Source organism: Catharus ustulatus, chromosome 24 (genome assembly GCF_009819885.2).
Source record: "Catharus ustulatus isolate bCatUst1 chromosome 24, bCatUst1.pri.v2, whole genome shotgun sequence".
In the NCBI taxonomy this organism is placed as follows: Eukaryota; Metazoa; Chordata; class Aves; order Passeriformes; family Turdidae; genus Catharus; species Catharus ustulatus.
Window position 1 is genome coordinate 2696587 of NC_046244.1, and position 22960 is coordinate 2719546.

At 49.4% G+C, this 22960-nt stretch overlaps 1 protein-coding gene across 4 annotated transcripts in view; it reads left to right on the forward strand.

Moving 5' to 3' along the window:
- The first annotated feature begins 2797 nt into the window (after window positions 1-2797).
- Window positions 2798-22960, forward strand: part of DISP3 (dispatched RND transporter family member 3) — a 40022-nt gene continuing 19859 nt past the window's right edge. Inside the window, exons 1-3 of one of the 4 annotated variants that reach the window (XM_033079501.1) lie at window positions 2798-2806; window positions 19946-20876; window positions 22050-22269. In XM_033079501.1, the coding sequence (XP_032935392.1) occupies window positions 19955-20876; window positions 22050-22269 (1142 nt within the window). In that variant the 5' untranslated portion in view covers window positions 2798-2806; window positions 19946-19954. Of the gene's footprint in view, window positions 2807-3496; window positions 3632-8626; window positions 9023-19945; window positions 20877-22049; window positions 22270-22960 lie in introns of those variants that run through there. The other 3 variants (XM_033079502.2, XM_033079499.2, XM_033079500.2) reach the window with 3 other exon arrangements.

Here is a 22960-nt window from a genome sequence, read left to right on the forward strand (position 1 = left end):
TGCACTGTTAGTGGAGCCTGTAATAAGGCACTGACACCTTTGTGCGGAGTTAGGTGCAAGTAAAGAGGTACAGGTGGACACAGTTTGTGTTCATGTGTTGCTCACACAGTTTCAACTTGTGTCTGAGTAAAGCATTCTCAGTATTGCTGATTTAAACAAGTAATGAGCTATGTCCTCATTTTGGCAGCACATGCCATGTTTGATTGAACACTGCTATGAGGGCTGAGGGAGGAGAGTGATAGCAGTTAGAAACTGATGCTCTGTGAACACAGAAAGACATGGAAGGTGATGTTAAACCAGCTATGAAAATTTCTCCTGGTCACTATATTGGCCCTCTCATCCCCAAATATTTGAAATGTTTTATTTCTTTCCAATGCAGAATGAGAAGGGATTGAAATCATAGAATCTGCCATAGTGCAGGACTGTCAGCCCCTTCCATCCAGGTGAGAATTCCATCATGGGGCTTTTTGAGTGCTGTGCAGAGGTGCTCATGTAGTGATATTTGGTGTTGAATGTGGCAGTTGGAATGTCTCTATATGGACATGGAAAGGCACATTCTTCATGTACATGTTGTAGGTGCTAGCACAAAAAGAGAAAATTCTAGTTCAGCTGAGGGTAGTGTAGCTCTGTGGGGAGCATGTGAAGGAAGGTGCCACGGCTTTGTGTTCTTTGGTAACCATGTACAAGTTTTAAACAGTGAAGTGGTCGAGTTGATTTGTGCAGAGAGGAGATGGGAAGGGTTTGTCTTTGTACAGGTGTGGCAGCAGCACTCTGTGGCTGTTCCCTCCTGTGTGCATCACACAGCCTGGGGTGTTCATGCCCAGAGGTGAGCAGGGCCAGCTCATGGGGTGTGTGACTATCTGAGGAGGCCCTTGAGCCTAGCAGGGGAACCTCTAGGGAAATGCCCTGGAAAAATCTGGCACAGTCTTGGAGAACGCCTCACCATCTGTAATGAGACAAAAAGACTTCTCTTGTGGGGCCCTGCAGCACTGTGTTAATCTATCCCCATTCCCTTTGCTCTGCCCTTGTACCACTCCCTGCCCCCAGACCACTGGGCCCCTGACCCCTTAACCTGAGACACTGCAGTGATCTCTGTCTTCAGTTCCTGAACTCTTTCAGTGTGGCTTGGCAATCAGCCTTGCTGGAACTCTGTACAGGAGAACCTTTCCATCTTTCTTTGCTGACTCCTCTGTGGTGTAAGTGTGAATTCAGTGACTGTCTGTGCCTATCTGAGCAGCTTTCTCAGAAGATACTAGGAGAGGTAGCAGCACTTACCATCCAGTTCCACACTGCTACATCTGTGCACATCTGGAGCTGTCAGGGTCAGGAACACTGCTGAGGAGGGTCAGGGTGGGTGTCTATGTCCATCTGGAGCTGTCAGGGTCAGGAACACTGCTGAGGAGAGTCAGGGTGTGTGTCTGTGCGCACCTGGAGCTGTCAGGGTCAGGAATTGCTGAGGAAGGTCGTGTTACTGTCTGAGTTCTCAGAAGCAGTGCTGGCTGATAACTCCTGCACTCTGCTGGGCTCTGCTCAGTGATTGATTGAGCACTGTCCTTCACATCAGCGTGGGCTGTGCTTGCAACATCAGCAAAGTTAGGAAAAGCAATTCTTCCCTTTACAACACTTGCAGTTCTCAATAAAATTGCTAACCACACACCAGTCACCTTCTCTGAGACACCTTTATCACTGGCAGAAGCGTACAAAGCTGGTGGAATGCATTTTTACTTCAGAAGCCTCATTAAATTTGCATTCCTTGGAGCCCCATAAGGAGGATGATGGTCTGGCTTTGTCTGCTTCACTTCCTGTTCGCTTCGGGTGATGCATCAGAAAGAGCTTTTGACACAGCCTGCTTGGAGCCAGACTCAGGTGATGGGCTTGTTTTATTGCACTGCTTTCTGTTTCTTACTGACTTGACAAATCTGTCTGAAAATAGATATTTTTTCTAAGCACCATCAACACTCATGTAAGTGAGAATATAGGACAAAACAAGTTTAGGTAATGTACCCTGATTAAGAGCCATTACCACTGGGTAGTTGTTCAGCAATTTACTGACACAATCCTGCCCTTGCATGGTTCACATTACAGTAACAGGTCACTCAGTACACAGGCCAAGGATGGGGGGACTGTTGTTCTTTCTCTCTGCTTCCAAAGCCAGAAGAGCACAAAATAAACAAACGAGAAACCTCTGTATCCAGCACAGTAATTACACTCAGCAATGTCTTTATCCTAGATGGGATTCCATCTCCTGAAAACCAAGGCAAGGGCAGAGCAAGCTACACGACTAGCTGTGCAGAATGCTCCATGAGAGGCAAGTATGAGTGTATAAAAGATTTTCTCTAGCACACTAGTCTTGCAGCCTCCCATTTAATGACTTCTACTTGACTCAGGGATTGTTGCCGCATATTTCTGCCACTTAAAGCATATAGATATCTCCTGTATAGAACATTTATCTAGCAGTGAGGGCACCAGAGAGTGCTCATGATGAGTCCTTCCCAAAGCCCTGGCTCTAACACGGGATGGACCTGCAGCACCGACCAGGTGTCGGCAAAAGTTTCCGTCCCAAGACGCGCCAGGTCTCGGGGTGGTGGCAGCGCCCACTCGACAGAGCCAGACCCCCATCCCCAGTGCTCCATCACCACACGGAGCACTGCAATCCCTGTGCAAACCAAGGGCTCCCTCTGCGGGCGGGCAGTCCCGCACGGCCCCGCATCCCGGAGGGGGCACCCGCAGCTCCGTTACCGGCCCTCGCCCCGCGGAGTGTCCCCGGTGCAGCTCCTCGGGGCCGCTCCTCGGGGCCGCATCCGAGGTACCGAGCTCTGCCGGGCGGTACCGAGCCCTGCCGGCGGTACCGAGCCCTGCCGGGCGGTACCGAGCCCTGCCGGGCGGTACCGGGTCCTGCCGGGCGGTACCGAGCCCTGCCAGGGGGTACCGAGCTCTGCCGGGCGGTACCGGGTCCTGCCGGGCGGTACCGAGCCCTGCGGTGCCGGTGCCTTCCCCCCGGGGCTGCCGCTCGGCGGAACCGCAGCGGGGCTGATGGGGCGGGGGCCGCGCACGGGGCACGGTTTATATCTGCGTTTTATATCCGTGGTTTATATCCACGGTTCATATCCGTGGTTTATATCCGCGGTTTATACACACGATTTATATCCGCGGTTCACAGCGCGGTCACAGCGCCGCCCGCAGCCCGGCGGGACGGCGGCAGCCCCGGAGCTCCGCACCGCATCATTCTTCTCCGCACCGCACCGCTCCGCTCTGCTCCGCATCATTCTGCACAGCATCATTCCACTCCGCACCGCACTACATCGCTCTGCTCCGCTCCGCATCATTCTGCACCGCACCATTCCGCTCCGCACCGCACCGCACCACTCTGTCTGCTCCGCACCGCATCGCTCCGCACCGCACCCCTCTGCTCCGCTCCGCTCCCCGGCACAGCGCCGGGCGCTGCCGCCCGCCCGCCCGCCCTTCCGCGCACGGCGCTCGCCAGAGCGGCGTCAAAAGGCGGCGGCGGGGCCGGGTCAGGGCTGCGGGAGCGGAACCGCCGCTGTCGCTGCAGGGAACCCCGGTACCACCGGAGCCGGCGCTGCCCGGCATCGCTGCGAGCCCGCTGCTGCTGCCGCGCTCCGCGGCCGAGGTGAGTGATGAGTGCTGAGCACTGAGCTCCGCGGCCCCAGTGAGTGCTGAGCACTGAGCGCTGCTCTCCGCGGCCCCGGTGAGTGCTGAGTGCTGAGCTCCGCGCTCCGCGGCCCCGGTGAGTGCTGAGTGCTGAGCTCCGCGCTCCGCGGCCCCGGTGAGTGCTGAGTGCCGCGCTCCGCGGCCCCGGTGAGTGCTGCCCGGTGAGTGCTGAGTGCTGAGCGCTGCTCTCCGCGGCCCCGGTGAGTGCTGAGCACTGAGCTCCTCTGCCCCGGTGAGTGCTGAGTGCCGCGCTCCGCGGCCCCGGTGAGTGCTGCCCGGTGAGTGCTGAGTGCTGAGCACTGAGCTCCGCTGCCCCGGTGAGTGCTGAGCGCTGCTCTCCGCGGCCCCGGGGCTCTGCGGGGCTTGGGGCTCTCTGAGCACACCCGTGTGCCGCGGTGCCATCTCTCAGCGCTCGGCTCTGCCCGCGGGGTGACCCGGGGTGTCGGTCGGACTCCCGGGTCCCGCAATGCTTAGAGACAACACCGCTTGCAATCGTGCCCTTTTTGAAAATTATTTTTTATTTTAATCCCCACTTCCCTCCCCTTTCCCTTTTTTCTTTCCCTCTGGGAATCCAGCAGCTAAACCCCTCGGTTGTGTGTTTAGCCAACTCTCCCTGGAAGCTGTGGATAGTTCATGAATATGCACAGGGAGATCGTTTCCCGGGAGGCTGCCTCTATAATGAGCTGATTGAGCTGCGCCTGCAGCAGGGCTGCTCTCCTGGGGAAAAGTTGGGTGCCAGAACTGAGGAGCTTTGTGTCCCTGGCTTCACGGGAGCTTGGCCGGCCTCCCTGAGGAGGAACAGTCAGCGATGTTAGCAGGTCCAGGAGGGCAGAATCCTCATCTGCTGTGTGTCCAAAAGATATAAAGAGCATCGCGTAATTAGCACACATAAGGTAACCTTCCTGTTTTATAGCAGCTTGTGTAGAAATGGACTTTTCCTGTCTAAAAACACCGCACTACTTAGTAAGGACATTTCATTGCTTAGCAACAGCCCCAACTCGGCTTGGTCCTTAGGGCTCTTGCCATTCAGGTGGTCTCCAAAGATGTGCCAGTAAAACAGCCATTGTCCTGGAGGAAAGGATCTCTTCTGTTTTTCCCTGGGTGATGTGAAAACAGCGGGGCTGGTTGCTACTGCCCAAGTATTTAAGAGTGCTTGGGAGACTGGGAGCTGAGTGTAACTAAAAAACTCCAGGCCAGAGTTTGCTGGAAGTGGAACCCTCAGGCATGTGTGGGACCTTGCAGCTGCCTTGCTGCTGCATCCTTTGCACCTTTGTTTTGTGCACAGGTACAACCTTCACTTATGCAATTATTAGAATGGTATTTTGACAGCTATGCAGTCTGCTGGTGTTTAATGTAATACACAAATAAGTTCCTTTAAAACAAGGCTGATGCATGCCCTCCTCTGCTGTGGTAAGACAGACTAGTTAAGTGGTTTGGAAGAGCAATTGAAATGATAAATAAACACACAGACTTTTTGCTCACAAAGCCACATCCTGATACACATAAAATTTGCTACCCTAGAAACTCAGGCTTTTGAGCATAATTTCCCCATGAAAATTTCTGTAAGCTTTTGAAACTAGCTGTCTGTTCTCATCAGAACAACTTTGCTTGGGGACAATATTTCTCCCTCTTTCTCACCAGTAACCTTGTGAAGTGCTGATAAAGACAGAATCCACAGCATCAGCTTCCTTTAATTGCTCTTTTAGACTCTGTATCTAGATGGAAACCTAGCAACACAACAACTGTATTGTAGGGAGATGTTTCAATAGCTACACTCCTTTTATCATCCTGGATGCATCTTTAGAGGTTAGACTCATCAAGCTAGTCTCTTTACCCCTTGGAGCCTTGTAGGTTGATTCCCTATGTCTGGAATAAAACAGAACTGAGCTAGTGAAAAAGATAACAAAGATGGAATGGAAATGCTTAATGTGATAAAAGATCCATTCTTCCTTTCTCCCTGCTGCCCCTGAGTACCTGCAGCATTCCCATGGGGAAGATACTCCTCTACAGAGAGAGAATGCTTGTCTAATAGGGAAATGATTCAAGGAGAAACCACCCGTCAGTGTTTGTGCTTCACCTAGAGGCTCAGGGGGAAAGCTGAGGGACCAATGGCCCAGACCAGCACGTCTGGGCCAGCCCAGACAGTGCCATGTGTGAGAACTGGACTGGCACTTGGGGAGAAGCATCAGCCACCATCCAGTCTCCAGCTGCCCATGGTGGTGACAGCTGTGATTCAGTTTCTGCAATGTACAGGGCAAATTCATCCTCAGGGGTAGAAAAAACCCAACCACAAGTTGAAGTCACTGATATTCTGTCCAGATTTCCCTCACTGGCTATAGTGTAGTGTTTTTAGCTTTATTGACAAACAGCCTTGTTGTGCATAGTCTCCTTACCATAGAATAGGGCACTTAGAGGGAGTCAGGATGGCAACATGGTGATTTGGGGACACATAAATGAGGGATTTCACACTGGTGAAATTGCTGTTAGATTTTAGATGTTTGGGGGAAATGTGTTTGCTAGGTGCAAAAAATTCCCTCAATACCTAGTGTGTCCTTGGCTGTGCCTCCCAAGATCTTGCATTTTTTCAGCATTAATGAATTAAACATCACAAACGCCTTTGTCACACCAGCAGAAGAAGCAGTTAAGTTACAGGAAAACTCTGACCCCTTCTGTATCTGTCATTTCTGAACTGCAAATGAAGTGTTAACAATCTTGCAGGAGTTTATGGGGTGGCTGTGATGTGTGTGTGTATGTAATCAAATCACTGAGAGTGATAGGATGGTGCAATTGTGTTTGGCACAGAGAGAGGGTATGCACACAGTGTTAATATTCTGCATCCAAAAAAGCCACAGCACATCTGTAATCCTCTCCTGATACCAGTGCTCTGAGATAAGTGCTGCTTATACTAAAACTTGCCTGTTGGGTATGAGTACTTAATAAATAAGCTTGAGTGAAACTGGAGTAGGATAGAAGTTCATACCCTGGTGCATACAGAAAATCTGGATAAGCTGTGATTTTCATTTCTGAGGTTTGAACGGGTCCTTCTGTGAGTCCCAGGGTCTCTGGGTAAGGCTGCTGTGGTCTCTGTGCATGCCAACGTGCAGTAAATCCTGGCAGGACTCTCTTCAGCACGTACTATTTAGCATACAATTGGTTTAATCCTCTAATCTTATCAAGCACTAACGTAAATGAGTACTGAACAGATGACTTAATTCTAAAAAATCAAATCCCATTCTATTTCTCATTGTAGTGCAAAATATTTCTCCTTTCACTTATCTAATTGGCTTATTTTTTTTAATCCATTGTTTGTTTAGAGGTATCAGACTATAGATGAGGGTTTAGCAGGGGAAGGTACAGGTAATCGGCTCTCCTGGGATGCGAATTTATCTGCGGCTTTAACAGCTGGAGGGGATTTCGGGATGAGAGCCTGGTTAGTGCGAGCTTGGCAGAGGAAGGAGATGCTGAGTGCTTCTCACCTCCTCGGCACTGCAGTCCTGGGCACTTTTTATTGCTGTTGTGCCGGTCAAGAAGAGCAGAGGTGCTTTGGTTTTTCCTTTCCGCACACCTCGCCGCTCCTTTCTCTTTAGAGAGGTAAGCAATCCTCACCAGGCACGTGTGGAAACCTGTGCATGTGTGGCCAGGGGCCCGGGAATGTTTTTTCAGAACTCCTGATGAAGTTGAGCAATGAAATACTAGTTTCGAGAACTCAATCTCCTGCGGTGATACCGCAGAACAGGCTACCTCTCTAAATGATTGATTTCACGCAGATTTACCTGAGTTCGTTTATCTTGCAGCTTTACCTAGGTGAATTTTTTCTCAGTTTTGTCCTTACCAATGCCTTTGCTAAGGGCTGGATCCTGCCTCCTGCCCTCTCCAGAGCATCGCCTCATTTCACGAATAGCTCTGCTGCATTCAGTGAGACTGTTAAAGGCTATGGTGCCTGTGACTCAGACTAATGCAAGTCAATTTAAAGGACAGATTAAGCGCAGTGTGAGTATGGATTGCAGTGTCTGGCCCGTAATGAATAATTCAGGATATGGAGGAGACAGTAAGAGTTAAGTGCTTAATCCAGCTCTAGGTGAAGCCAGCAAAAGACTTTCCATTGACCCCCATCCAGGATACGTTTCAGCAAAGCTTAACTATGTGTGAGTTTGTAAATTGTCCCATTGACAGCAGTGTGCTGCAGGCTGAGCTTCAGCAGCTCTCTGCATTAGCACCCAGCTGAATGTTATTTACGGCTCTCTCGCCTGCTATACTCTCGTTAACCAAGGGAAGCCTTCTGAGCACGGCTATACAGTCACACTCTTATAGTACTGAAAACCAGAAAAGATTCATAACTGGAGTGCCACACAATTAACAGAAGAAATTACAGAGACAAAAAGATGGAAAAACAAGCTTCAGAGGTAAAATTTTGGTTGCTTAGAGCCGGGAATTCTGCCCTGCTTCTGCAAGAACAAGGCAATTGCCTGTGATAGGGATCCCACCCAACTGGACACTCAGCCTTTCACAGCTCAGGAGCCCACTTGTACCTGATCCAAGTGTGATCCACCTTCCTGGGGTGAACTGAACCCCCAGGGACTGAACTACCCCTGGAAGACCTGATGTGGGAATGGCAGAGCAGTTCTGCTGGTGGGAGCCCAGAGCATGCTCTGCACCTGCAGCTCTTGTGTTCAGGTGTGGGTCTGCAGCACCTGGGAATTCTGTCCTTCCAGCTGCCCCAGAGGGATTTACTGTCCCATAAAAGTTCAGTTCAGCACAGCCACTAGCAGTGCTGATTTTTTTCATGGCACCAGCATCATCAACTTGGAGAGTCAGGGCATCTCCTCCTTCTGCTTGTAACTCAGCATATAAAAATTCCAGTGTAACCTGTGCCTTTGTTCTGAGCCTGCAGATTCTGGCAGCACCAGGGCTTTGCCCTCCTGTGGGAAGACAAGCACACCCACAGCAGAGCAGGGCACCCCAGACAGACCCCAGGCTGTCTCCTGCACTGAAAATAGAGCTTCCTAATACCCTTTTCCCCTGTTTTTGATACCTCACCCTTTTTTCCTGTTTTTGAGCTCTCTCTGCTTGCTGGGAGAAGTGGTTAGGGGGACAAGGCTGGGATATTTTCCCTGCCATCTGCCTTGAAGGCAGCAAGCTTGAAAGTTGGCACAGTTACTTCCTGATCTTTGCCAAGCTCTGTTAATACAGAACAGCTTCTCCTGAATAGCAGGCAGTTCATTTTAGAACATAGTGGGAAAAGGGGAGAGGCCAGTGTGTTTGAAGAGGTTGAAAGACACTGGCAGTCATCTGATTCTTGATCTGCTGCTGGCCTTTGACTCTCTGCTGCTTTATGGAGGGAGATTTAGGGGTGAGCATCATTTTTCTGCCTGGACTTGAAGGTGTCAATGCTTGTTGCTTTTGGGGCCTGGTTCTGCAGCTGCATCTCACTTGCAGTCACGTCACTGAAGTGATTTGGATTTGTTACTGGGACTGTTACCTGGGATCTCCCTGCTAAGCTAACTGCATGGATAAGCTTCTCTGGGCTTCAAGGACATCCTGTCTGGTGCTGCTGCAGACTTTCTTCCCTTCTTACTTTTGCACAGCAGAAATCTCTTTGACTTGAACAAAGAGGAGTGTTCTGGGAGATCTCCAGTTTTACTCTGAGATTGCTGGGCTGAGGCTGGGCTAGCAAGTCACAGGGTACAGAGTTAACAGTCACTGTTAACTGCAGTTGTAGGTACCACTGCTGCTCCTCAATTGGCAACTAAAGCTGTAACTTGCTTGGTCTGTATTTAGCTTCTGTGAAAATCAGCAAAAGTAACAGATGAATTCCACCAGAGATGAAGCTTGACTGTGGAACCTTGCTTAATTCATCTGTGAACTTGCATATAATCCTACCAATTTCCCTAGAGGAGTAAGGATTGGATCTGGTAGGTGTTTGCAAAGGGTTTATGTGATCTCTGATATATGATGCACAAAGTACTCTTTGCTCCTAGGGGGATGTTGACTTGTTTCTTGTCTCTGTTACACCCAGGAGCTGAGAATGAAGTGCTTTTGAGCTGTATTTAAATCTTGGGAGACAATTTGGGAAAAAAACCCCACAAAACAACACCTAACCCTTCTACTGCTTGGAGTACTGCTGCACATGTAGCACACTTGATTCCCTGAATCCAAGTTCTCTGTTCCTCCTTTTAACAAGGGAAATGAATTACTGAAGATAGGGCTGCAGACTCAGGTTTGAACTAGAGCCCAATGGGGCATTTTAAACACGTTTGAGGAATGCCCAAAGCAACCCTGACTCCTGCTTATGAATCAAACCTGGCCAAATCCTCTGTCTTCATATTTCCACTGCCATCACTTTCCCTCCACCTCCTCCCTTGCACACCCTCCCACTTGCTCTCCAGCTAAAACTCAGGCACCAGGTTTAATCTCCAAGCCAATTTTTATAGCTGAGTTGAAATGGGGAGGTGGACAGGTCCACAAGAGCATGAAAGTGGCTCAGTAACACAATGGGCTCCAGTTAAACTGGGAGTCTGGACAATATAGACATCAGCTTGTTTTTAAAGCTGAATTTACTTTGCCTGAAAGCTGCTCCTTCTGTTGCAATTTCCAACCTCTGGGCATTGCAGGCTGGGCTTCTTCAGGACTCACAGAGCACCTGTCAGTGCCCTGGACTTGGACTGGAGTGTCCAGCCTCTGGATGTGTTTCTAGTGGAGTCTCTCTCAATCTGATGTATGTGCTGCAAGCCATTTCTCTCCACATCCAACCTGAATGTTGTGTCCAAGGCCATCCCTTCTCTTTCTCCCCATCCTAACCCCTGGATCTCAGCTCTGTCCCTTCACTCTGGCTCAGAGATGGGCAGCTGAGCTGTGGTCTGTGGTGGTCTTTGGTCCCTGGTGTCATTGTGCTCGTGCACAGAGCGTGGCAGAAAAGCTGCAGCATCGCAGGGAGCTGTAAAGCACCAGTCTGTGACAACTGCAAACAAGATATATCAGCAGGTAAATGTTTCATCCCCTGTGGCACTGCTTATGCCAAAGAAGCAAAGCTTCATTCTGCTGTCTGGAACCAATTCCTTGGTGCAAGTTTCCTCACAGTAACTGCAGAGTTCATAGCATGGGTTTGTGTGTAAAGTGGCACAGGAAAGCATCTGGCCTTGATTAGATTCCAATAACAGAGAGCTCTGCTGTAAGTAGCAGACAAATCAGATTTTGATGACGTTTCCTTCACAGATCTCTTGCAGTTCCTTGTATTTCTGACGTGCTGTGGGAGACATAATTCCTTCTGGATCCAAATCTTGGCTTATATGCAGCTAAATTCGTTCCTGCATGTACACCAACCTGCCTACACACTCACTCATTTGGTTATGCTGTGGATCCTGGTACTGTTTGCATTTCCATTTCTTTGGCTGATTTGGGAAGTGCTTGCAGTGACTTTCCTCTTGCTCTCAGCCTGGTTTCCAGAGGGCCAGACATAGTTCCACATGCACACAGGGCTGCAGAGCGAGTCCCTTTGAAAATCAATTTACAAATGCCTTTGCAAAAATAGCCTGTGTTTCCTTGTGAAGGGGAATCCCAGGAGTCTTTTGAACAAGGCATGTTGTAAAAGGATGGAAGTCTCCAACTCCAAAATAGGAGAACAATTCAGAGCAGATGATGTGCTTTGCCTCAGGAAAGCTGGAAAAAACTAACAGTAGAGCCACAAATAATTCTTTCATTTTTGTGTTTTAACTGCAGGACTTGGTCCTTAGAGATAGCACAGGTAGCATCTCAGCCTGTGAACATCTGTCTGAAAGTGGGGATGCAGTAAGAAACTGGGAACAATAGGCTGAAATGCTCTGATTTGGCAGTCCTTGTCCCTTTGGGTTGGCTGGTTACTCAGCTCCTGTGGCTGTGAAACTCTGCATCTTTGGTGGTAGAAGGGTGATAAGCACCAGGGTGATGTTTGCCTCTCTCTGAACTGCTTCAGATCAAAGCCTCCCGGTCTGTGCTGGGAAGGAGAAGAGGGACATTCCTGTTGTCTCAGTTCTGGTGGCCTAAATCTGTATCCTGGAGATGTGGCTTCCCTGGCAGCTTCTGGGAGCTTTTGCAAGCAACATTTCCCTCCCCTGCACAGTGACTAATAGGAACCAGCTCATGGTGTCCCTTGTTTGTGCTAGGAAGCATCCTGGGCTTTCTCTGAGATGAATGTGTCATTAAAGCCTGTTTGCTTATTCTGAGACCCTGGCCCATCCTCTGCTAATGGTCTACAGGGCTGTGCTCATTGAGCTGTAGTAATATTTAATGTGAGTTTCTGCATGGCTGGTGCAGCTGGCAGCAAGCTTTAACTCATTGTACTGGCAGGGGATCTGCTGACCTGCTGCTCAGGCACTCAGGCAGCTTCTCCTGTCTGCACATCTTCCCCTCCAGAAGTTTTCCTTCTGTTCTGAAAAACCTCGTGCTTGCCCAGGTCCTGCTCCAGACCAGTGAGCTGTGTGCCACTTGAGGCTCTTCAGCCTCTGGATATTGCACATCTGCTTCCAGATTCCTCACTGATTCTTGGAGGATGAAATAGCAGTGCTAATTAATCTAATTTCACAAGCACTGGGTTTTCATGGATGGAGAGCAGGTAGCTGCATCTGTTTGGGAGAGAGAAGTGTGGGAGATAAGAAAGACATTCCTGCTCAGATCCCACTTTTTTTGTAGCTGAAAGCCCCCCAGCTACAAGCTGCTTTGTGAATCCCTCCTGATGCAGTAGTAAGTTTTCCATGGGTCACTAGAAAGCATGGTTTGCTGCAGTTATTCTCACTAGTTGTAGCGAGTGAGAATTCTCAGAATTGCCCCCAAAATTCACCTTCACATTCTGAGAAATAGGAGGCTGTGTCTGTGCCACAGATGAGCTCAGCTCAGTGCATGGAGTTGGAATGGTGCACAAGTATTTCAGTATTCCTGCTGCTCCCTCATTTGGTACAAATCCCCCACCCCTCTCATGCTGGAGTGTGGAAAGTGAATGTGCCTGAAATACTGTGAGAGCTGTGTCCTCACCACACATTGCAGCCTTACAGCCCTCCTCTTCCAAATCTGGCATTTTCTGATGTCAGTAAATTGTAGCAGTGAAAAATAAGACCTTTAGATCCATTAGATCAAAGAGGGTGACACCTGGAGTGAGACACTGTGACCTGCATGACTCCACACGTGCAGATGGCACTTTGTGCCTGTTCCTCCTTTTTGTGGAAGGTCAGAGCACAACAAGCAGAGCTGGCTAAGTACACTCTTCAGGTGGAGCACTTGGAAAATTTTCTTTTAACCTCATAGTACTTTTTAAGTTGGAGTGGCAAGAACTGGAGCTGGAACAGCTGCCTGTGCTGTGGCTGGCACGAAGGTCTGGCAGCACAGGCTGGAATTCCTGCCTTACCTCTCATACTGCTGCCAACAGAAGCACAGCCAGCAAAGCCTCCTCTGCACAAACTGCTGCTGGAGCTGCTGAGAGAACCAGCTCAGATGGAAGGTGAGGAAGAAGTTTTCCTCCTCTTTCTCAGTGATGAACTAGCAGCTGATGTGAATAATGTGCCTTTAGGAGAGGGTGTATTGATCAGTCCCAGAAGCAGTGTGCACAGCAGCAGGGAACTGCTGGAGAGCTGCACGTGGATGAGGCTGCACAGCCAGCCCTGCCTGTGTCCTTCCTCCCATTGCAAGGGAGGATGTGGGGAGGGGGTTCAGGTCTGCAAGGGAATCCTGCAGATGAGCACAGAGTGGTGCCAGTCCCAGGGAATGTGAACTGGGGAGGCTGAGCACAGGGTAGAATCATAAATGACTGGCAGGCAGGATCTGCCTTTCCTTTTCAGGTGACATGATGTGTAAAGCTGGAGTGTGTCTGTGAAACAGCAGCACACAAGCTTTGGGGTTGGCAGTTTATTCCACTGGTGTGGGAATTGATGATTCTTCCCTTCTGTGGTCTGACATCCCTTCCTGGAGTGATACTTGATGGGATTGTAATGCAAGGTTTGTGGCAGCCATCTATATTTAATGATCTGTAAAGGCTTTGCTCTGAGCACAGATGCTTAGGGGTAGATGCTGAGTGTGGGAATCCACATCACTTTGACAAGCTTGTTCCTTTGGGCCCTGGCAGGTGGGATCCAGGGTGCTTTTGAAACCTGTCAAGGCACCCAAAGACACCTATCTGAGCCAGAAGCAATCCCTTTACTTAGCAGCAGCAACTGGCTGGGGTTCAGACAAAATCTAAGTAATTTTTGTAGTGGTTAGGTAAGTCATGTCTGAAGCATATCAGAGCCTCTGCTTGTTTGGTACCTGTTTGCAGAAACTTGGAAGTGCCACATGCCTGAGTGACAGCAGAGCTTATCACCAGCACGAGCAAGTAACTTGAGTATTAAACATGGCACAGGGCTGAGAGGCATGTTCTGGGAGATTATAACCAAGACGCTGCTTCTGACACCTACAATCATTAGTTACAATAACCAGAAGCAAATTATTTTATCAGGAAATTAATTTTCTTTGGCAGTGACAAGCATGTTAGGGAAGTGCTCGTGCAGGTATGCCTCTGCAGCAACCCCAGCATGTCAGTGAGAATCTCCTATAATACAAAAATTGCCTTTCCCTCCCTTCTAGTCTTGAGATTTCTTTCCTTTTTTTTTTTTTCTTTCTAGCTTGCTGTTGCAGAATGCTTCCTTTTTCCTGTGGGAAGGAACAACTGGGTAATTGAAATGGAACACTAGTGAGGGTTTTTTAAATGTGAAAGTCAGCATTAATTAGTCAGGTCGGGTGTAATTAGCTTCCTCATCTATCACTGCTTCTCTCCAACTTGCCGATGACTTCCTTCTACCCCAGATGTCACTGAAAAAGAAGTGTCCTGTGGGAGCTGCATGGGTGTTCTTCCTGGTTGAGGTGCAAGTGAGCGACAATCCCAGTGGGGCTGTTGGGGCTTGAGCTGGATCCCACTTGCAGGAAGCCTGTTTGCTTTGGGAATAGCAGAGGGAAGTCCAAGAAATCTAAATACCTACCCAGCTGAATCAATGCCTCTTCTCTAAAGAAACAGACTCAGGGCTACAAGGAATGCTCTAATCCTCTGCCTTTTTCAACCTGGTGTAGGCTGAGCTTGCCCAGAAGCGAGGCACAGCTTTAATGAAGGCTGCAGGATTAAGTTCTTTGAGTATATCCTGTAGCTAAAAAGTAATTGGGCTGTGATTCAGTGCTGGGAGTCTCTGGATAGTGTAAGAAGTGATGGAGGGAAAACAGGCCAGCCCCCAGGTAAAATTCGAGCAGAAAAAATGCATTTCAATCCCCTTCTGGATGATTTGAGGGTTTATATTCCCCACCAATTCCATTTACCATGTTTTGGGTTGGACAGGCTTTCATCCTGCCCCAGGCAGGATCTGAGGAAGGTAGCAGATGAGTCCCAAGGGCAATGCTAAGGGCAGTGTCTGGCTTTGGGCTGAATCAGCTCTCCTGGAGGGTTTCAGAGCTGTGGGTGCAGCTTTGTGTACCCTGTGTGCAGAGGGAGGCTGGGGACAGCCTGGGTGCCACCCTCCCTGCCTTGCCTCTGCCCCAGCCCAAACCTCCATCCTTCCCTGACTCAGCTCTCATGTGAGTGTATACATGACATACATACATACAGACATTTCTGTGCTGGAGTTCACACCAGTGCCAGAATTTGTGCCAGTCTGCAACTAGAGTGCAACACATGTTGGTCATCAGACATTATAGGTGCCCATGTGTCACAAACTGGGGTTTGCAGTCACCAGGATAATTGATGGAAAAGTCAGAGGGAGATGCCTGAGATCTGATCCCGTCCTTGAGTTGAGGATTTAGCTCTTGGTTAAGAAAGAAGATGGTGTGATCCCTTTTCTGCTGCTTTATTATTATGTTCTCATTTCCCTTTCTTGTCACATGCAGGCTCTTCTGTCTCAGGATAAGAATCTTTTCCCTTCTTCTCCTCAGTAACTCAATAAAATGGGAAATTAATGCAGCTCTTTCTAAAAAGAGAACACATATACTTTTTCAGCTCTCATAATAACTCCATTCTGTTGAAGAGCCAGGCCAGTGGGAGAAAAGTCAGGGATGGAGGGGAGGTAACTGCAGGTACACACCAACCTGCCCAAGTGGGATGAGTGAACTTTACACCTGCAGCATCAATCTCCACTAAAGGGAACTGAAGCTGTAGCTTGGCTGTCCCTTAGAGCTGAGGGGTGACAGTCCCTGTCAGCTGAGTGATGGTGGGGGTCACACACCACCCAAAGATGTGCCTGGAAAGATGAGCAGTGTGGGCTGGGGCTGACAGGTGTGTGCATGCTAGCAGGCTTTGGACACCTTATCCTGTCGTCTGGGATGGGAATATGGCTGCGTTTGGGAGTGTAAGTGTGAGAGAGAAGGCAGGACCGGGCTAAGAATCCTCCAGGAGAGGATTAATTTGCAGATTCAGAGACTTGGGAAAGCCTGTCACGGTGCAAATAAGGCTCTGCAAGCAGCGCCACAGGGGTCTGTGGGTCTGTGCTCCATGAAGCAGTGCCTGTAGCCCTGTGCCTATCCTGGGCAGCATCACTTTTACACTCTTGGCTTTGCCCCAGTCCCAAGGGCTCACACAGTGATCCAGGGGTATTTAGGGAAACTTTCAGGCACTCCTTGGCTGTTTAGGATTATACATCCTCAATATTAAAATCTCATTGGAGTGTAAAACCAGCTAGATTACTCCTAAACTTTCCAGAGGGTTGCAGACACCCCCTCCCCTCTGCCCAGCCCTGTGTTTTCCTCTTGCTGTCTCAGTCCTTCATGTGAAGGGGGTAACAGCAGCACAGAAGGGTTTTGTGAGCTGGGCTCTCTTCACCCCAATTCTCACCCTGCAGGAGGTGGCTGTGGCCATCTGCCAGCAGTGGCACCTGGCTGTTTGTGTACTGAGATGGCAGAGCTGGAGCCTCCCATTTGCCCTCCTGCACAGCCTTGTGAAAAACAAATTTCACTCTTTAAATTTTAAAAGTTCAATAAGGGATAAAAAAGGACAATATCCAGCTCTGGGGTGTTCGGCAGTCTGCCAAAAACACCTTAGCTTAAAGCAATATTCTTATAAACTTATACATTACATGGGTCAATGCATATTTATGAGCATTTATACATATTCAAACATTTTTGTGAGTTTAGATGTTCCAGAGTTTTTTTTGCTTAGTTTAAACCTTTGACTTGTCTGCATGCCATCCTGTAGATTAAATCAATATATTTTATTTCTTGTCAAAACTCCCTTCTGTTGTTTTTACACTTCTTGATAACGGACAGTCAGTAATTTTTTTCTCCTGCTGTCCTGGTTTTTGTCACTGTTATCATTCAGATAAGATAGTCCACCAATGTGAGAAACAGCATAGCTACTTCACACTATTATTTGAGTTTGTTATACAAATAAAAGCATTTCAACATTACATAGTTTCTATTTTTATATTATGCTAATGCCAAATATATATATATATATATCACAGTACTATTTATGTGAGCTATATGGTACATACATAAACTCACAGATTATACTATACCAAAAAGTAGTTGAAGTACAAATTGTACTGTATAGAAATCTTTGTGGTTAATAATAACTTGCAAAGGCTAATACATAAATGCAAAAGCCAATACTATATTGTCATTTATAATGACAATTATCTTTGTCAGTTTAGTTTGAGGTGGGTGAAACACTGTAGGAGGGTGAGGGGCTGGAAGAGCCTGATTATAGGCACTTATGGACTTTCCTTCTTTCCTTGGGGTGGGCTGGAGCAGGGGGCTGGAGGTTCCCTGTTCTGCACAGGTTCTGTGATGAGGGGAACACCCTGCCCAGACATGCACAGATGCTGTCCAGACCAGGCTGAACCCATGGGAGCTGCTGGGGATCCCTGTGGCAGTACAGGCTGGCTTGTACAGGACAAATAATTTGGGTATTAAACAAGACACCCAGCCTGGTGCCTTGAGCTGGCCCCTGGGTGGACAATGATATTATATATCATTATATTATTATATATCATTATATTGTTATATTCAAGTCCAAACAGAGATTTCACCCAATCTTACTGGGCTGTAGACAGCATTGGTGAGGGAACTGGAAGGTACCAAAGCAGAGCAGTGTCCTAGTTTGGAGGACAGGTGTCTGCTGAGAAAGGCAGGAGCCTCTCTTTGAAATGGAGAATATAAACCCCCTCCCTCCAAATTATTATAATTTTGAAATCAAGGGGCTCTCAGGCAAAGATATGGGAATAGGAATAACAGTTCTTTACTAGGAAAATTAAAATAGAAATACAGCACTACAAAGAACAAACCCCAAACCCTGACACAGTCAGAGTACAACCTGACACCCGTCAGGCAGGGTGTTGGCAGCAGTCCCATCCCATGGTGGCTGCATCCTCCTGCAGTGACAGATGTGGCTCAGTTGGAGCAGTGCTCCTGTACAAGGTGCAGTTTCCCTCTGGAGCTCCAGTGGGGATGTGGAGAAATCCGGTTTTCCTCTGGAGTCCAGTGGAGAAAGGGGCTCCCTTAGTGTCCCAAAACCTCTGTTTTTATCTTGGTAAGAAATGTTGGGCTCTTCCCCCTGACTGGAGCAACTCCCAATGGGATGCAGTAATTTTATCAGTGCCACAGTGGGACTCAATGGCCATGAGCAGAAAATGACTGGCTGGAGGAAGGATGGGTTGTGAAAAGATAAAGAACAATGCCCTGCCTGGTTTCAATGGATGGCCCATTAGCAGAATATCTCCCGTGGAGATCAGGATCACTGCCCCACCCTCAACAGATGGTGACAGAATAGATACCTTTTATCACACCCTGTATTGTAACCCAAGACAACCAGTCAGGTGTCTGGATGAGGGACTTTTGAATCTGCTATAAAAGAGGGAACTGTACAATAAACTATGCTGTTTGCTGCAAGAAACTCTGGGGAGTGTGTCCTCTCTGTCACTGACCCCTTCCCTCCTTGTGTTACAGATCCCCTGATAAGAATAATATAATAGTAATTGATAATAATAATAATAATGATAATAATAATATTCCCCTGAGTTCTCTGTGAGCAAAGCCCCTGGCATTTCTCAGATTATCCAGAGCCACAGAGGTTGTTGTGATCCTTGCTGCTTTGCACCAATGCTCCTCTGCCAGGGAAGAGCATTTTTGTCCCATTGTTTTTCCTCTCAGTCCAAGTTCATGCAGCTCATCAGCCTTCTGAGGACATAGAGTTAAGAGGTAATTTATCTTTCTGCTGATATAAGGTCTGTTAAAATAGAAACACTGGTTAGGAGCAAAGCTCATAAATTTTTTCTGGCCTGTGTATAAATTGCTTTCAAGTCCCAGGGTCAGGTAACAAACTGAACCTGTTGGTTCATTCATTCAGTGACATTCATTCAGACTCTGCTGCCTGGAGGCACAAAAGGGAGTGAACAGGGTCAGGGCTGTGCTCTGAGGAGCCACCACCTGTGCATCCCTGGCTTGGGAGGCCACTGAGACACCCAGGGTAAGTCTGGGAACTGGGACACCCCTGCTAAGGACAACACCTCCCAGGGATTATCCCTTTTTTCCTGGCCAAGTCTGGGCTGATCAGGGAGGGTTTCCTCCTTCATTCCATGAAAGCAGTAACTCGTTTTTTCTTCCTGGCTGTTCTGTAGGAATGGGAAAAATGCACTCCACTAGCAATATCCTGCAGGAGTGGAAGGAAGGCAGGTTGTTCCCTTTCCCTTCCCATGCTGCCAGTGGATATCCCTTCAGGAGGTAGAGAAGGGTCACAGTGAGTTCCTGCAGGGGTTGATGTGTGCCTCTGCAGGTCAGGGTGAGTGTGCTTCTGGCTCTGTGTGCTCACACATGCACACTTGATGGGAAAGATGAATACTGCTGTAAATAGCTGGGGGAAGTCCATTACCAGCTGTAAGGAGAGGAAGATAACGCTCCCTTGCATTTTGTATCTGGTAGCATGAACCATTCCCGGGTGTGAGAAGCAGGTTAGCTAATTAAATGTTCCTGCTGCTGCAGTGTGAGCAACATGCAGTGAATGCCTGCAGTCTCCTGGAGCCATGCAGAGCCTTCCTCTGCCACAGCCCTGGGTTCTGGGACTGCCACTTGAAATTCTCCCTCTCTGGTTCCTCTGCCAGGCAGAGTGTGGGATCCTCATGGCAAGGTGGTTGTTTCAGTGGCTGTAGCAGATCTGTGGGGTGTGAAAGGAGTGATGCTTTCCTCCTGAGGGACCTGGAGCATGTCTCTGTCCTGCTCTGCTGCTGTGAGTCTGTGGATCCACGGCTGTGCCTGTGACACCACTGCTGGCTCTTGCTGACTGCTCTTCCCTACCTGTGTGCAGGTGCTGGACATGGACACAGAGGATGACCCATTGTTACAGGATGCCTGGCTAGAGGAGGAAGATGAAGAGGTAGCCTTCAGTGCCCAGAAGAGAAGAGAGGGTGCTCTGTTGTGTGGAAAAAGCCCGTGCAGAGTCAGGCCCATGTGTGTCACACTGCCTGTGTCTGGCTTCTGGAATGTTGTTGGCTGGGTGTTCACCAACCCATACTGTGCTGGTTTCATCCTTTTCCTGGGCTGTGCCATCCCTGCTGTGCTGGCTGTTGTCATGTTCCTCCACTACCCCGCCCTGGACATCGACATCTCCTACAACGCTTTTGAGATCCGCAACCACGAGTCCTCGCAGCGCTTCGATGCCCTGGCCCTGGCCCTCAAATCCCAGTTTGGCTCGTGGGGGAGGAACCGCCGGGACCTGGCTGACTTTACCTCAGAAACCCTGCAGAGGCTCATCTTTGAGCAGCTGCAGCAGCTTCACCTCAACGCCTCCCTGGGGGTGAGCGCGCGATCCAAGCGCAGCCCCGCCGAGGGCAGGACGGGCTCGCCGCGGCCCCAGGGCCACCTGGGCACGGGGAACCTGACTGCCCGGGTCAGGAGAGCCCCACGCTGGGACTACTCCAGCTCCTACATCAGTGCCAACACGCAGACTCACGCTCACTGGCGCATTGAGCTCATTTTCCTGGCTCGGGGGGACTCGGAGAACAACATCTTCACCACCGAGCGCCTGGTCACCATCCACGAGGTTGAGCGCAAGATCATGGACCACCCTCGCTTCAGGGAGTTCTGCTGGAAGCCCCATGAGGTCCTGAAGGATCTGCCCCTGGGTTCTTACTCCTACTGCTCCCCTCCCAGCTCCCTCATGACCTACTTCTTCCCCACGGAGAGAGGAGGGAAGATTTACTATGATGGCATGGGACAAGACCTTGCTGACATCCAAGGTGAGCTGAGGGCCGTGGGAAAGGGCTGCCACGCTCAAGGGATGCCTCTCCTCAGGTTCAGGCAGTCAGTGGTGTGCAGTTAACACGAGTCACTGCCTTGTATGGAGAGGAAGATGCTGCTGGGCTGTGCCTTGAGGAATTTTATCTGCACCAGGGCCCCTTTTCAACCCTGCAATTCCAGTTATAGCTCACACACACCCCACAGGGAAGTGAGAGGAACAAGTGAGGGGGTGTCCTGCATGGTACAGATGTCTTCTACTGGCCCTTGTCCCCTGTAGATGGCTGTGGTTATCTAGAGCACTGCCAGGGCTTTGCTGGCCAAACAGGGATGAGTTTCCTCTTTAGAGATCTGTGGGCTGCTCTGGCAGCTTGTGAGTCACCAGCCAGAAAGTTCCTGTAAGGAGAGGAGGAGAAAGGCCCTACCTCCTCCTCCCTGCTCTGCACCCTGTACTGCGCACCTCTAGCAGAACAGAGGCTCTGAGATGACTCAAGAGGAGTCTGTGGGTGTGATGTGGCTGTGGGATGTACCCTCCATCTGTCTCCCAAGCCAGGCTGCAGAGGGTAGCTGTCCAGGAGCCATGCAGGGAGCAAGCAAAGAACTAAGTCCATCTGCTCCAGTAGCAATTCTGCTGCCAAAACAGGAAAGAGCATAGTTTCTGGTACAAACTCTAGGGAACTGGATTTTGGGAATAGATAGGCAGTGTCTTAGTCAGAACTGGCTGAGTGCCTCCATCCTGCATCCCTCACACCAGAGGTACCAGGTCACAGCAGAGCCAGAACTCCTCCTCCATGGACATTGATTAGTTCTTGTGCTTCCAAGTGTAATTGAGAAAATATTGTCCCAGTGTAAGAGAAGGAAGAGCATCCAGCAGAGGAAGTATTGATGAGGATGTTGTTGGCAGGGGGTGCTGTGGTTCAGGTCAGTCAGGTGGAAGATGCCCCTGATGGGGATGTGCATGTGGGCAATAACACAAGCAGTCACACCACAGAAGCAGGATGTGAGTCTGCAATCCAGGTTTCCCTGGCCCTCTTTGCTCTCCAGAAGGCAGCAGCAGTCAGCACCACCCTGATGAAGGGCAGGATGGCTCAGCTTCCCCGTGGCAGACTAGACCCTGTGCCTTGCCATGGCAATTAGGCAGGTTCTAACAAAAGTGGTGCTGCTTTCTCCTGCAGGGTCCCTGGAGCTGGCCATGACCCACCCTGAATTCTACTGGTACGTGGATGAGGGCTTGTCTGCTGAGAACAAGAAGAGCTCCCTGCTGAGGAGTGAGATCCTCTTTGGGGCTCCACTGCCCAACTACTACTCGGTGGAGGATCGCTGGGAGGAGCAGCGCCGCAAGTTCCAGAACTTTGTGGTCACCTATGTGGCCATGCTGGCCAAGCAGTCCACCAGGTGAGGGTGTGTGCAGGAAGGGCAGGTGGGAGTGCACAAGAGCAAGGATGGGCAGAGGAAGGAACAGAACTTTCAGGGCAAAAACTCTGCCTTAAGGTTCACACCAGGGCAGCAGTGCCTGTTCCACCCCATGTTCCATTTGGCTTCGCTGGGAAGGCGCCAGGCACAGAAGGCTGGACATGCTAGCTTGGACCACTGGTCAGACTTAAACAGTGGCTATGGCATAATGTTCTAGATGAAGGAGAAAAAGCATCTCCATTGAAGCTGGGCTCAGGCATGGAGCTGTGAATGGTGGTGGGGAGCATATGGCAGAAAACTACTCATATACTTCCACTTACATGTCAAAGACACCAACAGAGACAATGAAAAGGGGACAAAGTTTAAATCTACTGCCTGCCTTTCCACCAAGTCCTTGTCTGGCAGTGGATCTTTTTACTTCTATCTTACAAATCCAGTTCCACTGGCTCGAACAGAACTGCCTTTCTGCTCTGAATTTGGCCACCACTGGTCTGATACAGGGGATGAAATGGTCTTTACTCAAGGCTGCTCATCCTGTGGATCCAATTCTCCTTTTGCTTTTTGTACAAAGAGGTGAGGGCAGGATAAGTTTCAGGAAGAGCAGGCTTTTTTCACCACCAGGTCTGTATGACTTGGTAGAACAGAGCTTTGCTCAGTGCTGGTGAGAGAGAGA